Raw genomic sequence first — 16,110 nt, 5'->3', positions numbered from 1 at the left:
ATTACTAAGGAGACTTGAGTCCTAGTCCCAGTAGCGTAGCTACCAGAGGGGGCAGGCGCTCTGGGCCAATGACCTGGAGAGGCCCACCCAGAACTAAGTTTCCCTTAAATTATATTAATACAGCACGTCAAAACAGTTAAGCTCTGTGGCACAAGAGGGAGAAATGGTCTCCCTGCACTACCGTTCTCCATTCTAATTCCACAAGTCCACATTAGACCTGCGGCCTAGAGAACGATAGGTGCCGGGCAGTGCAACGTGATGAGATCATTGCGCTATGTCACGCATGGGACGTCAGAGTCCTGGTGCGATGACGTCACCGTATGTTTGCCAGATTCAACAGATTTAGGTGAGTATATATGATGTTTATTTCTTATTTTAAGATTGTGTCCATATTTATGGGGGCTACTAAGGCTTCCATAATAGTAGCCCCCTTACTATTAATAATCTTAAAAAATAAAGATTATTATTTAAGATTATTAATAGTAAGGGGGCTACTAAGGAGGCCATAATTACAGTGAGGGGGCTACTAAAGGTAACCATAATTAGTGTGGATGTACTAAGGGGCCATAATAAGTATGAGGGCTACTAAGGGGAACATCATACATTATGTGGGCTACTAAGGGGACCCTGTCACACAATGAGGGCTACTAAGCGGGCCCTCATACATAGTAGGGGGCCTAATACAGCACAGGGGCTACAAAAGGGGTCATGATACAGCATGTGGACTACTAAGGGGAACCATCATACAGCGTGGGGGGCTACTAAAAGGCATATAGAAGGGTGGAGCATTCATCTTACTGGGAGACAGGTGTATGGGCCTAATGATGACATCATCGACAGCATCAAGAACAGTGAAGTCTGGGAAAGAGAGGAAAGAGTACTCCCCTTTAGTAGCCTCAACGCTGTATAATGGTCCCCCTAAGTAGCCCCAACACTATATTATGGCCCCTTTAGTAGCCCCCACTCTGTATGAGGGCCCACCTAGTGGCTCCAACACTGTATCATGGCCCCTTTAGTAGCTCAGCACTAGTGTGGATATGAAGCAACCTCAGGAATTTATTGTTTGCTACAGATTTTATTCCATGAAAAATAAAGCTGCCATACTTTTTATCCACACAAGAGTGCCGGGCTACTAAAAGGGCCATGCATGATACAGTGTTGGAGCTACTATGTTGTTCCTCATACGGCGTGGTGGCTATTAAGTGAGCCATGATACAGTGTGGGGGCTAGTAAGGGGCACCATCCTACAGCATGGGGGTTCTAAGTTGGACCATCATATAACATGGGGACTACTAAAGGGGACATGATACAACACTGAGGCAACTAAGTGGGCCATACTAAAGAGTGGAGGCTATAAAGGGGGCACTTCTACAGAGGTGAGCTACTAATGGTGCCAACATATGGAGTAAGAGCTATTAAGGGTGACATCTTAAAGAGTGGTGGCTACTAAGGGGGCCAATATATTGTGTAGACCATCATACAGTTTGGGGACTACTGAGGGGAACGATGTACAGTTTGGGTGCCATTACACAGTGTGGGGACATTATATAGGGGGCAATATACAGTTTTATACTGGAGCTGTAGGAACATCATACCATATAGAGGGGAGCTGTGGGTACATCATACTGTGTATAGGGGAGCTGTGGAGACATATGCTGGGTATAGAGGAGCAGTACATGAGAAGCCTCAGAGGATATTATTAATGTTAAGGGGACACTTTTTGCTTTAGGGGCACTTAGGGTATTGTGACTGTCAAAGTGACTCACAGGGGACATTATTACTTTCTAGAGGGCAAAAAGAGAACACTGATTTATAGGGTACTTCCACAGTGCATTAATATATTCTAGAAGTCTGTTTAATGTTTAACCATCTAGAGGGCACAAAGGAGGCATTTTACTTTCTAAGGGGTACAGTGGTGGGCATTAGTGCAAAACAGCAGGTGCAGTAATAGAGACACATACCGCAGCGTCTCAGCATTGGATTGAGGAGATTGAACACATTGGTAATAGATGGGAACAGTGCAGGAAATGTGAAAAGTCAAATGTGTCTTTGTTTTAGTCTCTGCAGACAAATCCTGACTGGAGAAGTTGTCATGTTGGTCTTGGTCATAGAAAAGAGGGGAAAAGTGAGTGACTCCATCAGTAAGAACATCATATGTAAGCCTCTGTATATAACGGTACTGTAATCATTTGTATGTTCTGTTCACTGGTATCTACCACAATATGGCAACCATATGGCGGTAATATCAGTGTAAAGCCCCCGTTACACACTGCGATATCGCTAGCAATATCGCTGTAAAGTCACAGATTTTGTGACGTTGCAGCGATATTGCTAGCGATATCGCTGCATGTGATACTTACCTCCGACCGGCTCCCCCGCTGGTTATCGCTGATCGCGCGAGAAGCTGCTGGACCATTCCTCGTCGGCCACTTCCTGCTGGGCTTCCTGTGGCGCCGACGAGCGACGCGTGGAGCCGGGCGGGAGGACGCAGCTCACTAGCGACCACCTAGCGATGCACCAGCGATCCTGACTGCGTCATATCGCTGGTCGGGATCACTGGTGCATCGCTAGGTGTAACGGTACCCTTAGTCTTTGTACCGTGATTTACTTTCATTTACAGCCTAGTCAACTGCAGAAGTTCCTTAAACCAATTATTAGGGTGTGCCACCAGAGCTGTAATCAGGGTTACCTTGTTAGGGGCCCACTTAGAAATTTCGCCTCCCGCCGCCACCCTGAGCTGAACATCACAATAGAACAAGCAAAGACTGATGGAGGCAGAACAGCAAGGAATAATATGTGTACAAATGTTGCAGACTTTTTTCTATATTTTGCAAGTTTGTGTTTGTTTGTTTTTTTTATTGAGCAAGTCTTAAAAACTGCTTTATATGTAACAAGCCTAGCAAATTAAATTAAAAACTTATAGCTGAAAGAGGCCTATGATCCTTATTGCCTGTGGATCCAATCAATTATCAGTCCGCCCTGATAAATAAAATCACCACTGTGGATTACCAAAATCCACAGGACAGCTGAGCACTTGACTTACCTTTCCGGCCGGCATTACCCTGGTTGGAGGGCTTGTCTGTTACCGAACCTTAAAAGAAATATATATATACAGGTTGCATTTAAATTGTATAATATGGTAAAATATTGGTTTCTACTTTACCTTGCAATGCACTATTTGAAGAGTGAATAGATGCATTTTAAAGCATGCAATAAAATCTTGCAGCCACCCAGTGTTAGTCTCTTTGTATCATGCATACAGTTATAAAGCCTTTGCAACAAAAAAAAAAAACATGATAAACTTAGGAGTTCCACAGGCTCTCCTACCCATGTATTGCCTATGTGACTATTAGGACTACTAGGACTTATATATATGGCAGACCTACAGACAAGGACTGGAGTAGTGGTGCACGCTCAACTGCTGGTACAGTCAAATGGAGCACTGCAGACTCCTTTCAGAGGATTGGTGGGGGTTTCAGAGGTTGGACCCCCAGTATACTGCAAGTTATCCCTTGTCATGTGGATAGGTGATAATGTAGTGATACAGACAAGGCGTGCACTCTGTGGATATGAGGTAGGTGCAAGCTGAACCTGGAACTTGGTCCAGACAGTCATCCAGTGAAGAGAAAACAGCTGCACTCTGGGAAATTTTGATTTTCAATGCAAAAAATTTTTTTATTATTGAAGACACCACAGGGGAATAGTGCGTTGAGGTAACGTTTCGACCCTATGTCGGGTCTTTTTCAAACCTCACTTAAAGCACAAGAGAAAAAGAAGCAATCACAGCAGTATGAATTTGCAAGAGGGGCTAAAATGCCATATGTAGAAGTCCGGTCTATCAGGGACCAGGCAGAGGTCCAAAGATGAGCTGGAAGAGTGGGGCAGCAAGCGCCCTCTGTGGTGTAGCTGCCCCACGCTTCCAGCTCATCTTTGGACCTCTGCCTGGTCCCTGTCAGACCGGACTTCTACATATGGCACTTTAGCCCCTCCTGCACATTCATATTGCCGTGATTGCTTCTTTTTCTCTTGTGCTTTAAGTGAGGTTTGAAAAAGACCCGACATAGGGTCGAAACGTTACCTCAACGCACTATTCCCCTGTGGTGTCTTCAATAATAAAAAAAAATTTTTGCATTGAAAATCAAAATTTCACTGATAGGTGATAATGTGTTATCTTGCCAACAACCGCTTTACACTGCGTTCACACACAGTGCAGCAGCCATATGTCGCTGTGATCTTTTTGCTTTTACTATGTAAATTGCCTGTAGCTGCCAATCACAGATTTAACTTCCTTTAGTGCTCTTGAAAAATGAAAGTTGACCTGTGATAGGATTTTTGTTCTTATGTCTTAACATGCCTACTTTAACTATGTTTTAAAGTTAAACATTTTTCTTTCTAACAATTGCGCTTATCATAATTTCACGATACCTGGGGATAGTCACATGACTATCCTGACACCTCTCCTTTAAGGATTTAAATACAGTGAGGCCAAGTTCACACTGGACGTTTTTGCTGTGTCTTTTACGCTAATTTTCAGCTGCGTTTTACAGTACAAGCTATGTCTATGAGATTTCAGAAATTTCATGCACACAGCTTGGTTTTTTGGTCAGCAGGATGTTGTGCATTGCATGTTTTTTTGGACATAGAGTATGTGACTTTCAGCGTTTTTCATCCATTGAATGGAAAAAAACGCACCAAAAACGCTGCAAAAAATGCAGTGAAAGCTGCGTTTTTGCTGCAGCTTCTTTCCTGCCAAGCAATCAGGTTTTGCTGCAGAAAAATGAAAACTTAGCAAAAACTCCCAGAGTGAACTTAACCTATGCTGGGTTCAGATTGCCATATTTCATGGTCTGTGTGTTGACCATAATGCCGGGACTGGCCATGGGTCTCCTGACCTATGGCCTCATACATGGACCATGAAACACAGCCTCAGGCTAAGGCTAGTTTCACATTTGCGTTTCAGGGCGCAGCGACGGCCTGCGCATGGCAGCCGCTAAGCCCCGCCCCCTGCCGCGCCCCCTCTGATAGCTCCGTCTCCGGGCGCATGACGCTGCATGCGCCATGCGTCCCCTATCTTTATCACTGAGGACGCAGGCCGTGCGCAGTATGCGTTTGGTGGCGCCTGCGTCCTTTTGACGGTGCGCCGAGCGCAACCAAATTGCATCAGCTTGCGTCTGGCGCTGGTCGGCGCACCGTCAAAAGGACGCATGCGCCGCCAAAAGGCATACTGCGCATGGCCTGCGTCCTCAGTGATAAAGATAGGGGGCGCTATCGGAGGGGGCGTGGCAGGGGGCGGGGCTTAGTGGTGGCCGTGCGCAGGCCGTTGCTGCACCCTGAAACGCAAATGTGAAACTAGCCTTAGAAGCCGGCACGGCAGCCTAGTTTTCACAAACGAAGCCACTTCACCATCGTTCTTGTGGCTCCTCCAGAGCCAGCGTCTTTTGTTCTATACTGTGAATCATAGTGGGCGGTTTCCAGGAGCTATTTGCATTTAGCTCATTTTGGAGGGAAACTTTTTCAGACGTCGTGTGCACATATCCCAAGCCGAATTTAACAAATCTGTTCCACAGTCATGTTGCCCATAGCAACCAGTCGCAGGTCACAGTGTAGCTTTCATTTTACCTCAGCAAGAAAGGAAAGCCAAGCTCTGGTTGCTATGGGCCACAATGCCAGCTTTGATCAGTCAAGACCCAGTCTCAATTTTGTTATTGTTTTCTTACCTGAACATGTCGGTGTTTTGTTTTGCACAGAAGACCCACTTACAGGTTTACCATCTGAGGTAACACACCAGCAATAGCCGGTATAAGTATGACATTGCACCTGCCAAAAAACAAGCAAAATACGTTAGGGATATTAATCATATCTCCGCACAGACAACTCTCATTCTTTATTATATCGGAGATGGTAAATATCTGAGGCGCCATGTATCGGCTCCTTCAGACTTCTGTGATCATTGGTGAGACCTCGGACCTCAATGCACGGACTGGCCGCTCATCTCCTCACTCTGAGGAGACATCTGTGATCATTGGTCCAACCTCAGACCTCAATGCACGGACTGGCCGCTCATCTCACTCTGAGGAGACATCTGTTATCATTGGTCCGACCTTGGACCTCAATGCTCGGACTGGCCGCTCATCTCCCCACTCTGAGGAGACATCTGTGATCATTGGTCCAACCTCAAACGTCAATGCACGGACTGGCCACTTGTCGACTCACTCTGAGGAGACGTCTGTGATCATGGTCCTAGGTTGGACCGCAATGCACGGACTGGCCGCACGTCTCGTCATTCCGAGGAGACAACTGTGATCATTGGCCCAACCTCGGACCTCAATGCACGGACTGGCCGCGCGTCTCCTCACTCTGAGCATGACTGCCTCATAGAAATATATGAATGAGACACATGGCCAGTCCATTCATTGCGGTCCGAGATCACGGACGTCTGAAGGAGCCCTATGGCCGTATTACGGCTTTGTTTGCATAGAGGTGCATTGAGCCCTACCCAGCTGTATATAGAGGGGGTCAGTAATTACACAATGTTGGGTTATCCTTAGGGCAGGTCAGAAATGCTGCATAATCCACTTAGACTGCATTCATATGCTGTCTTTTACAATGTTTTTTACAGCACTTTATATTCATTCAGATATTAAAGGGGTTAACCTATTTATTGCTATTTTAACAGATTTGTTTTTTACATGATTTTGTGACATTTACTAATAAACAGGCATTACATATTCTCATCCTTCCTCTCCTATCCACAAAATGGCCATTGATGGAGGCTCATATAACCAGACGTGTTAACCACTGAAGGAGTCAGGTCACATGCTCCTCCATCAGTGGCCATTTTATGGACAGGAGAGCTGTACAGTCTGTAAGGAAGGAGGAAAACCCGTAAGGGAAGAGTCAACTCTGACGGATATCGCAACGTAATGCTTGGACTGGACAGCGGTTCTCCGGACCCGAGCGTGACAGCTTCATGTATTTCTATGTAAGGCCGGGGTCACACTAACCTGCGCAAAATACGGTCCCTAGTTTACAGGTGAAATACGGATGAATGACCCCTAAATAGTGCTCCGTAGGTCATCCGTAAGCAAGGTGCGATTGCGTATTTTGCGCATGTGAGCATCCGTATGTAATCCGTATGGACTCCGTATGGTGAGATTTTCTCGCAGGCTTGCAAAATGGACATATAATGGAGCCCTATGACAGGGTTTCTAACAGAAACCAAAGATTAGATATAGACACATAGAATGCATATATATATATATGTATGTATTCTATGTGTATATATCTATTTTCGTTTCTTTCTTAAACCTGTCAGTGTGAGTTTACTGTATAGCGCACTGAATTGCCGGCTTTTCTAAAAGACACCGGGTGCGTATTTCTCGCAAGTCACATGTGTGGTCCGTGTGTAATCCGTATTTTTTGCGCACCCATAGACTTGCATTGGCGTACTACGGGCGTAGTACGCTGACAATCGCAGCATGCTGCGATTGGCACGGACCGTAGAATATGGATGAGAAATATACGGCTGGTGCGAGGGACCCCATAGAGAATCATTGGTCCGTGTCTATTGCGTGCTTTTAGCGCCTCTCACTCGGCCGTATTCCTCGCCAGTGTGACCCCGGCCTCACTGTCACGCTCAGGTCAGTAGAGCAGACGGCTAGTCCAAGCATTGCGTTGCGTTCCCTGTCTGAGTTATACGGCCACCTGAATGTGTCCTAATATCTATATATTAGTAAATGCCAAAAAATCATATCCACGACAACATGTGACAAAATAAAGATCAAGTAGTCAACCCCTTTTAAATCTTTCATAAAATAAACTACAAACAAATCATTTTAGTTTATGGCATTTTTTAAGTGTTTTTTTTTAAATTAAATGAAACCTGCTTTAGGCTGTGTGCCCACGTTGCGATTTTGTAAGCGTTTCCACAGTGTTTGTGCCGGCTCAGATGCTGCAGAAACTAAAAGAAGCTTCAAATTAATTTGCATGCGTTTTTGGCTTTTTGTGCCAATGCATGCGTTTTTAAACGCTCAGGAATCGCTTAGCGGCCAAAAACGCAGCATGCTCATTAATTTCCGCATTGCTGAGCGTTTTTAGCCTTCCCCAATGTTCCCAGAAAACGCGCGGAAAAAAACATTTTCTGAGAAGGGGATCAGTTTCCTGAGCGTTTAAAAACGCTAACGCCTTACTGTAACTTGATATTTTTGCAATGAGGTTATTGTCTGCACATTTTTCCTAAAAAGATTTATTTTACATCTGTTACCTGTAATAAAAAAATTAAAATTCATTGTAAATGCGACAAAACCTCAGCAAATCATAAGTGGGTGAAACAACTCATGAATGTGAACATATCGCATGCATTTGAGCAAACCCAAAGGTTACTTTTACGCTAGTCTTTGGAAAAGACGCTAACAAAACTTACTTTTTTAGATAGGATTTTTTACATACATTTTAAATGGTAGCTGCATGACTAATCTGACTGGCACCACAAACCAAAGGCCATTTCCGACAGTGTTATAGGCATTTCTAAAACTTAAAAGCAAAAAATGTTGCTTTATAATTTTCTTGTAGCCTGCTTCTGCTTGTTTATTGGAATATAGGGATGAAATATTATTTTTTTTTTGTAATTTAATGGCACACTACTGTAGGTATAGCTATTTTACGTCCATTGTAAATGAAACCATAGACCAAATGCATAGTGGTCATTAACATCTGTGGGTGTTTTCACCCTTGCTGTCCTGCACTGGTAATACTAGTATAAGGCTAGGTTCACACATGGCTATTTTGCAGCGTTTTATTATGCAAATTTTCAGCTGTGTTTCACAGTACCAGGAAAGTCTTAGATTTCAGAAATCTCATGCACACACCTTGATTTTTTTTCCTGACTGTTTTGTCAAAATTGCAGCACGCTACTTCTATTCCTTTCCGCGGTTTTGCAATGTTTTTCACCCATTGAAAGCAATGGGTAATGCAAAAACCGCTGTAAAAAATGCAGATATCAGTATTATGTTTTGCTGCGAAAATCTGATTACGTTGAATCAGATACATTTTTTGTGCACTTTATATTCTTCCATTAAAATAATGTATTCTTATTGTATGAGTGTGTTTATTTAACCCTTTTTTTACTGTAGGATTAGTAATGGAGCGGTGTCTTATTGACACCTCTCCATTACTAATCCGGGCTTAATGTCACCTTATAATAGAAAGGTGCCATTAATCCCTTATTACCCCACTTGCCACCTCTACAGGGCAAGTGGGAAGAACCGGACAAAGTTCCAGATTATGTACAAAAATACTTGGCTCTGAGTGCCAAGTATTTTTGTACATATTTATGGGTTGGAAACCTTACTTGAGCACCGAACAACCTTCCTTTTACTCTGGAGTGCCATGTTTTTTTTCCTAAAGCTCCAGATTAGGCACATCTAATAGATGCGCCTTTTCTGGGCAGCTGGGGGCTGCTGTTTTTAGGCTGGGGGGGCCAAGATCAATGGCCACTTACCAGCCTGAGGATATCAGCCCTCAGCTGTCGGCTTTAGTCAGGTTGGTTGTCAAAAATAGGAGGGACCCCACGCCGTTTTTTTAACTTATTTATTTAAATAATAAAAAAAACAGCGTGGAGACCCCTCTGTTCTTCACAACCTACCTGGCTGAAGCTCACAGCTGAGGGTCGCAGTCCCCAGCTGTAAGTTTTGTCTGGTTGGTTATGAAAATGAGGGGGACCCCATGTCGGGTTTTCATTCATTCTTCTCTCCTGCCGGCAGAGCAGCTCCCTTGAATATGCCCCATAAGATGCTCCATTGAGTATGCCCTCATAAGATGCCCCATAAATTATGCCTCCCATGTATTGCTGTGGCCGCTACTGCAGGTATTTAAAAAAAAAAAAAAGACATACTTACCTCTTGTCCCTGGGGCCAGATGCTGGTGTGCCGAGCAGGTGGAGATCCCGGCGCGCTATGGGGGACAGGTGTCGCCGCTGACTCAGGACCCGGCACTTGAGATATTCACCTGTCCCAGTTCCAATGCTGCTCGCCGCTGTCTGCCCACCAGGTCCCTCTGTCAGTGACGGAAAAACACCGTACGCACAACTTCAGAAGGTGCTCAAGTAGGGCCCCACACCATACATGAATAATAAAGAAAACTTGGCTCTTAACTTCTAGAATATTTTTTGGATTTTTTAATGCGGCCAGAAAATAAAAGACGTTTCGGCCTCACTGGCCTTCATCAGTAACAGACTGCAATGTAGTAGTTAATCGCATTCAGTGTGATGTCGGCTGCCAACAGTGGATACTGGGTCGCTGATGTCTGCATAGCACCCCCACCCACCCAGGTACTATTTGATTCAGGCCCCATGCCCAGCACCTAGTGCATGACCAGGCACATTTAAAGTGACTATGGTGTCACTTCTATTATCACACTGAATGCGATTAACTACTATACTGCAGTCTGTTACTGATGAAGGCCAGTGAGGCCTAAACGTCTATTATTTTCTGGCTGCATTAAAAAATCCAAAAAATATTCTAGAAGTTGAGTGCCAAGTCCTCTGTCAGTGACGTCATCGCGCCCTCTGCTGCCTGAACGTCACTAACAGAGGGACCCGGCGGGCAGATAGCGGCGAGCAGAGTTGGAACAGGGACAGGTAAATATAGCATATACTTACCTCCCCCTGGCGCATTTCTGCAGCCCTGTTCTCCCACGGTCTCCCTTTCTTCCTTCAGCGGTCATGTGGTTCCGCTCATTAAAGTAAAAAATATGTGCATATTCATGAGTTTAATGAGCAGTACCATGTGACCACTGTAGGAAGGAAAGGAGACCGTGGGACAAGCAGGGGGGCTGCAGAGACACGTCAGGGGGGTCAGCATGATCTGACACCCCCGCTCCCCCTCCCCCACCTACCCCCTGGCTATATGACTTGCGTATAAGCCAAGAGGGGGACTTTCAGCCCCCAAAAAATGGGCTGAAAATCTTGGCTTATACGCTAGTATATATGGTATTTCATTTTATTTAGCAATCAGTTATTTATTTGTAAATTATTATATTTTTTTATTTTTTTAATATAAAATTATATTCTTTTGCTGACTTGTCTACCATTCCATGCCCCTTGCATCACACATGCATTTTATTTGTTTTTACGATTTTTTTAAAAATATTTTTTTTTAATAATAAAAATATTTTTGCGACATCATTCTTTTATGGTATTTTGTGTAACCATGCTTTTTAAATGTTAATAAAGTGATACATTTTTTATTAGTACTTTGAATATCTTTTTTGGATTATATCTGGTGCTTGGTATTCTTAGTCCTTTATGATCAATATACAGGGTGGGCCAATTACATGGATACACCTAAGTAAAATGGGAATGGTTGGTGATATCAACATCCTGTTTGTGGCACATTAGTATATGGGAGGGGAAAACTTTTCAAGATGGGTGGTGACTAGGGATGAGCGACTTTGCCTTTTTTAGGGTCGAGTCGGGTTTCATGGAACCCGACTTTCTCAAAAGTCGAACAAAATCGGCTGACTATCGGGAAAAGTCTGAGGTCCGACTGAAACACGAAACCCAATGCAAGTCAATGGGGAAGCAAAGTCGACAGGGAGTGGAGGACAGTAAACACACCTACAGTGCCCATTTCAATGCCAACGACATCAATTCTTATTACTTGAGCTTGTCAACCTTAATTTACTTTATAATAATAGTTATGCATTGAAAACTGGGGGTTATTTGGCTAAAGTTGTGGGGGGGGTAGGGCTGGCTCCAGGTTTTCATGTGCCCTGGGCGAAAGAGTGTCAGTGGGCCCCTTTAACACATACCACAATTCATGATGCTCCGATACGGCAGAGAAATATTGGTATAGTGCAATGACAAATACTTTACTTCTTACATTACATGACTGATATCTATTTTAAATTCTACAATAGCTCAAAAACCGGACAGTATTTTCCTCCATACAGTATTATGGCCACCACATAGTGCGCCATACAGAATAATGAGCCCCATATATTGCTCCATACAGAATAATTGGTCCCATATAATGTTCCATACAGTATATGATGAGCTCCACATAATGCTACAGTATATGATGATCCCCATATAATGTGCCATACAGTATAGGACGGTCCCCATAGAGTAGAATGAGCCCCACATATTGCTCCATACAGTATGAGTCGCATATAAAGCTCCATACAGTATATGACAGGCCCCATATATTGCTCCATACAGAATGGGCTCCATATAATGCTCCATACAGAATAGGCCCCATATATGCTCCATATAATGCTCCATACCCTATATGATGCCCCATAAATAATGAACCCAATATGATGCTCCAGTATATGATGGGCCCCATGGATGATGCTCCATATATAATGGGCCCCATATGATGCTGCAGTATATGATGGGCCCCATGGATGATGCTCCAGTGTATGATGGACCTATACACTGTGTGCAGAATTATAAGGCAAATGAGTATTTTGATCACATCATCCTTTTCATACATGTTGTCCTACTCCAAGCTGTATAGGCTTGAAAGCCAACTGCCAATTATGTAAATCTGGTGATTTGCATCTCTGTAATGAGGATGGGTGTGGTCTAATGACATCAACACCCTATATAAGGCGTGCTTAATTATTAGGTAACTTCCTTTCCTTTGGCAAAATGGGTCAGAAGAGAGATTTGACGGACTCTGAAAAGTCAAAAATTGTGAGATGTCTTGCAGAGGGATGCAGCAGTCTTGAAATTGCCAAACTGTGGAAGCGTGATCACTGAACAATCAAGCGTTTCATGGCAAATAGCCAACAGGGTCGTAAGAAGCGTGTTGATAACAAAAAGGCTCAAAATAACTGCACATTAATTGAAGAAAATCAAGCACGAAGCTGCCAAGATGCCATTTGACACCAGTTTTGCCATATTTCAGAGCTGCAACGTTACTGGAGCATCAAAAAGCACAAGGTGTGCCATACTCAGGGACATGGGCAAGGTAAGGAAGGCTGGAAAACGACCACCTTTGAACAAGAAACATAAGATAAAACATCAAGACTGGGCCAAGAAATATGTTAAGACAGATTTTTGTAAGGTTTTATGGACTGATGAAATGAGAGTGACTCTTGATGGGCCAGATGGATGGGCCCGACGCTGGATCAGTAAAGGCCAGAGAGCTCCACTCTGAAGGTACTGTCACAGTTAACGATGCACCAGCGATCCCGACCAGCGATATAGCGATATGACCCGGTCAGGATCGCTGGTGCATCGCTAAGTGGTCGCTAGTGAGCTGCCACACAGGCAGATCTCACCAGCGACATCGCAGCGGTTGGGGGTCGCTACTTACCTGTCAGACGAGGCGATCCTAACGTCCTCCCGTCCGCATCCACGCGTCGCTCGTCGGCGCCAGCAGGAAGCCCAGCAGGAAGCTGACGACGAGAAACGGCCCAGGACGTTCTCGCGCGATCAGTGATAACCAGCGGGGCAGCGGTCGGAGGTAAGTATCAGACATAGCGATATCACTATAACGTCACAAAAACCAATGACGTTATAGCGGTATTGCTAGCGATATCGCTTAGTGTTACAGGGCCTTGACTCAGACGCCAGCGAGGTGTAGGTGGGGTACTGGTATGGGCTGGTATCATCAAAGATGAACTTTGTGGGACCTTTTCGGGTTGAGGATGGAGGGAAGCTCAACTCCCAGACCTATTGACAGTTTCTGGAAGACACCTTCTTCAAGCAGTGGTACAGGAAGAAGTCGGTATCGTTCAAGAAAAACATGATTTTCATGCAGGACAATGCTCCATTATATGCATTCAAATACTTCACAGCGTGGTTGCCCAATAAAGGTCTAAAAGATGAAAAAATAATGACATGGCCCCCTTGTTCACCTGAATTGAACCCCATAGAGAACCTGTGGTCCCTGATAAAATGTGAGATCTACAGGGAGTGAAAACATTACACCTCTCGGAACAGTGTCAGGGAGGCTGTGGTGGCTGCTGCATGCAATGTTGATTGTAAACAGATCAAGCAACTGACAGAATCTATGGATGGAAGGCTTTTGAGTGTCATCGTAAAGAAAGGTGGCTATGTTGGTCCCTTTTTTTTGGTTTTGAATGTCAGAAATGTTTATTTCTAAATTTTGTGTTGTTATATTGGTTTACCTGGTGAAAAAAAACAAGTGAGATGGGTATATATTTGGTTTTTATTAAGTTGCCTAATAATTATGCACAGTGATAGTTACCTGCACAAACAGATATCCTCCTAAGATAGCCAAATCTAAAAAAAAACCCACTCCAACTTCCAAAAATATTAAGCTTTGATATTTATGAGTCTTTTTGTTTGATTAAGAACATAGTTGTTGTTCAATAATAAAAAGAATCCTCTCCAATACAACTTGACTAATAATAATTATGCAAACAGTGTGTAATACTCCATGTATAATGGGCCCCATTTATAATGCTCGAGTGTATAATGGGCCCCGTATATGATGCTCCAGTGTATGATGGGCCCCATGGATAATGCTCCAGTGTATGATGGGCCCATATAATGCTCCATATGTAATGGGCCCCATATGATGCTCCAGTGTATAATGGGCACTATCTATGATGCTCAACTGTATGATGGGCCCCATATATAATTCTCCAGTGTATAATGCTCCCCATATATTGCGCCAAACATTAAAAAAATGAAATACCTCTCCTCACTGGGCACTGCTCTACTCTAGACTCCTCAGCGTTGCCATCTTCCAGCTCTCGGCACTTGGACTGTTCAGGCAGAGGGCGTACAGACGTGACATCATCGTGCTCTCTGACCTGAATGTCACTGTCAGGAAACGCAGAAGAGGTCACAGCGGTGGAGCAGGGAGAGGTACGTATTGCATGTGCTGGTGCCCTGAGCAAGCAGGGGGGGCCCACTCATGGGCGACGGCACTGGCACAGGGCCCCTCATAGTACGACGGTGTCTGTAATGGCGAGTGGGCCCCCCCACCATCAGAGACACCGGCGTACTGTGAGGGGCCCTGTGCCAGTGCCGTCGCCCACGAGTGGGCCCCCCTTCCTGCTCAGGGCACCGCCACTTGCCTGGGTGCGCCAGGTGCTGACGCTGGCCCTGGGGGGGACAGCCCAGTTAGGGAAGTGGAAAAACTGGCATATGTTGCGGTGTAGGCTGGACGTTCAGCAGCTGCAAATGGAGGAATTGGAGAAGTCGAAGGAAGAGGAGGACAAAGCGAGCCATTTTGCTGGCAACCTATGTGTCATCAGGGGAAGGTGGGACAAAATCCTCTGAAACCCATGCATGGTTCATTTAATGAAGGTGAGATCATCAACAGTTTGGGTCGACAGCCGGGTCCTTCTTTCTGTCAGGATTGATCCAGCAGCACTGAACTCTTTCTGATAGCACACTACCAGCAGGGCAAGCGAGCTCCTGTAAGGCATATTGTGCCAATTCAGGCCAGGTGTCCAGTTTACAGACCCAGTAGTCAAAGGGGAATGAACTCTGAGGGAGAACATCGATAGGGGAGGAGAGGTAATTTTGAACCATAGTTGACAACTGCTGTCTCCTGTCTGTTGCACTCAATTCAGTATTAATAGTCGTGTGAGCAGTCCTTGAGAAATCAGTCCACAACATGGTCATGAAACCCCTTTCTCCAATGCCAGTTCGGCTGTGTGCACCACGAACACCTCTTCCATTTGGCCCATTACGGCTCATGGTAGAATCTGCACCGCTGCTGTGTGCTGGGAATGCCTCTAACAAACGGTTTACCAGAGTTGCTTGTTTGTTCGCCAATATTAGCTCTAGGTTATCCTGTGGCATGATGTTCTGTAATTTGCCTTTATAGCGTGGATCGAGGATACTGGCCAACCAGTAGTCGTCATCCTTCATAATTTTGACAATGCGGGGGTCCCTTTTAGGATCCACAAGAGATAATCACACATGTGGGCCAATGTTCCAGGTGTCAATGATGCACTGACAGTGGTGAGTGCAGGAGCACTTTCTGCCAAATCCACATCCCTCCAGTCACGCACAAACCCTGTACCTGACCTTGGCAAGCCAACATTTTCTCTTGCCCCCCGAGAAGCATCCTCCTCCCCAAAATAATCATCCCCCTCATCCTCCTCCTCCTCCTTCTCTTC

General features: G+C 44.8%; 1 protein-coding gene across 4 annotated transcripts in view; it reads right to left on the bottom strand.

The window, feature by feature from the left end:
• Nucleotides 1-16,110, bottom strand: part of SMOC1 (SPARC related modular calcium binding 1) — a 351,884-nt gene that overhangs the window by 153,850 nt on the left and 181,924 nt on the right. For all 4 annotated transcript variants that reach the window (XM_073554158.1, XM_073554159.1, XM_073554160.1 and 1 more), the window contains exons 4-5: nucleotides 5,718-5,817; nucleotides 3,044-3,091 (exon numbers count right to left, since the gene is read on the bottom strand). In XM_073554158.1, the coding sequence (XP_073410259.1) occupies nucleotides 3,044-3,091; nucleotides 5,718-5,817 (148 nt within the window). The remainder of the gene's footprint in view (nucleotides 1-3,043; nucleotides 3,092-5,717; nucleotides 5,818-16,110) is intronic.

The sequence above is a fragment of the Dendrobates tinctorius genome, unplaced genomic scaffold (assembly GCF_039654945.1).
Source record: "Dendrobates tinctorius isolate UK_male_01 unplaced genomic scaffold, ASM3965494v1 ptg000208l, whole genome shotgun sequence".
Lineage (NCBI taxonomy): Eukaryota > Metazoa > Chordata > Amphibia > Anura > Dendrobatidae > Dendrobates > Dendrobates tinctorius.
Note: the sequence above shows the minus strand (reverse complement) of the source record. Positions and strands in the feature narration are given on the sequence as shown.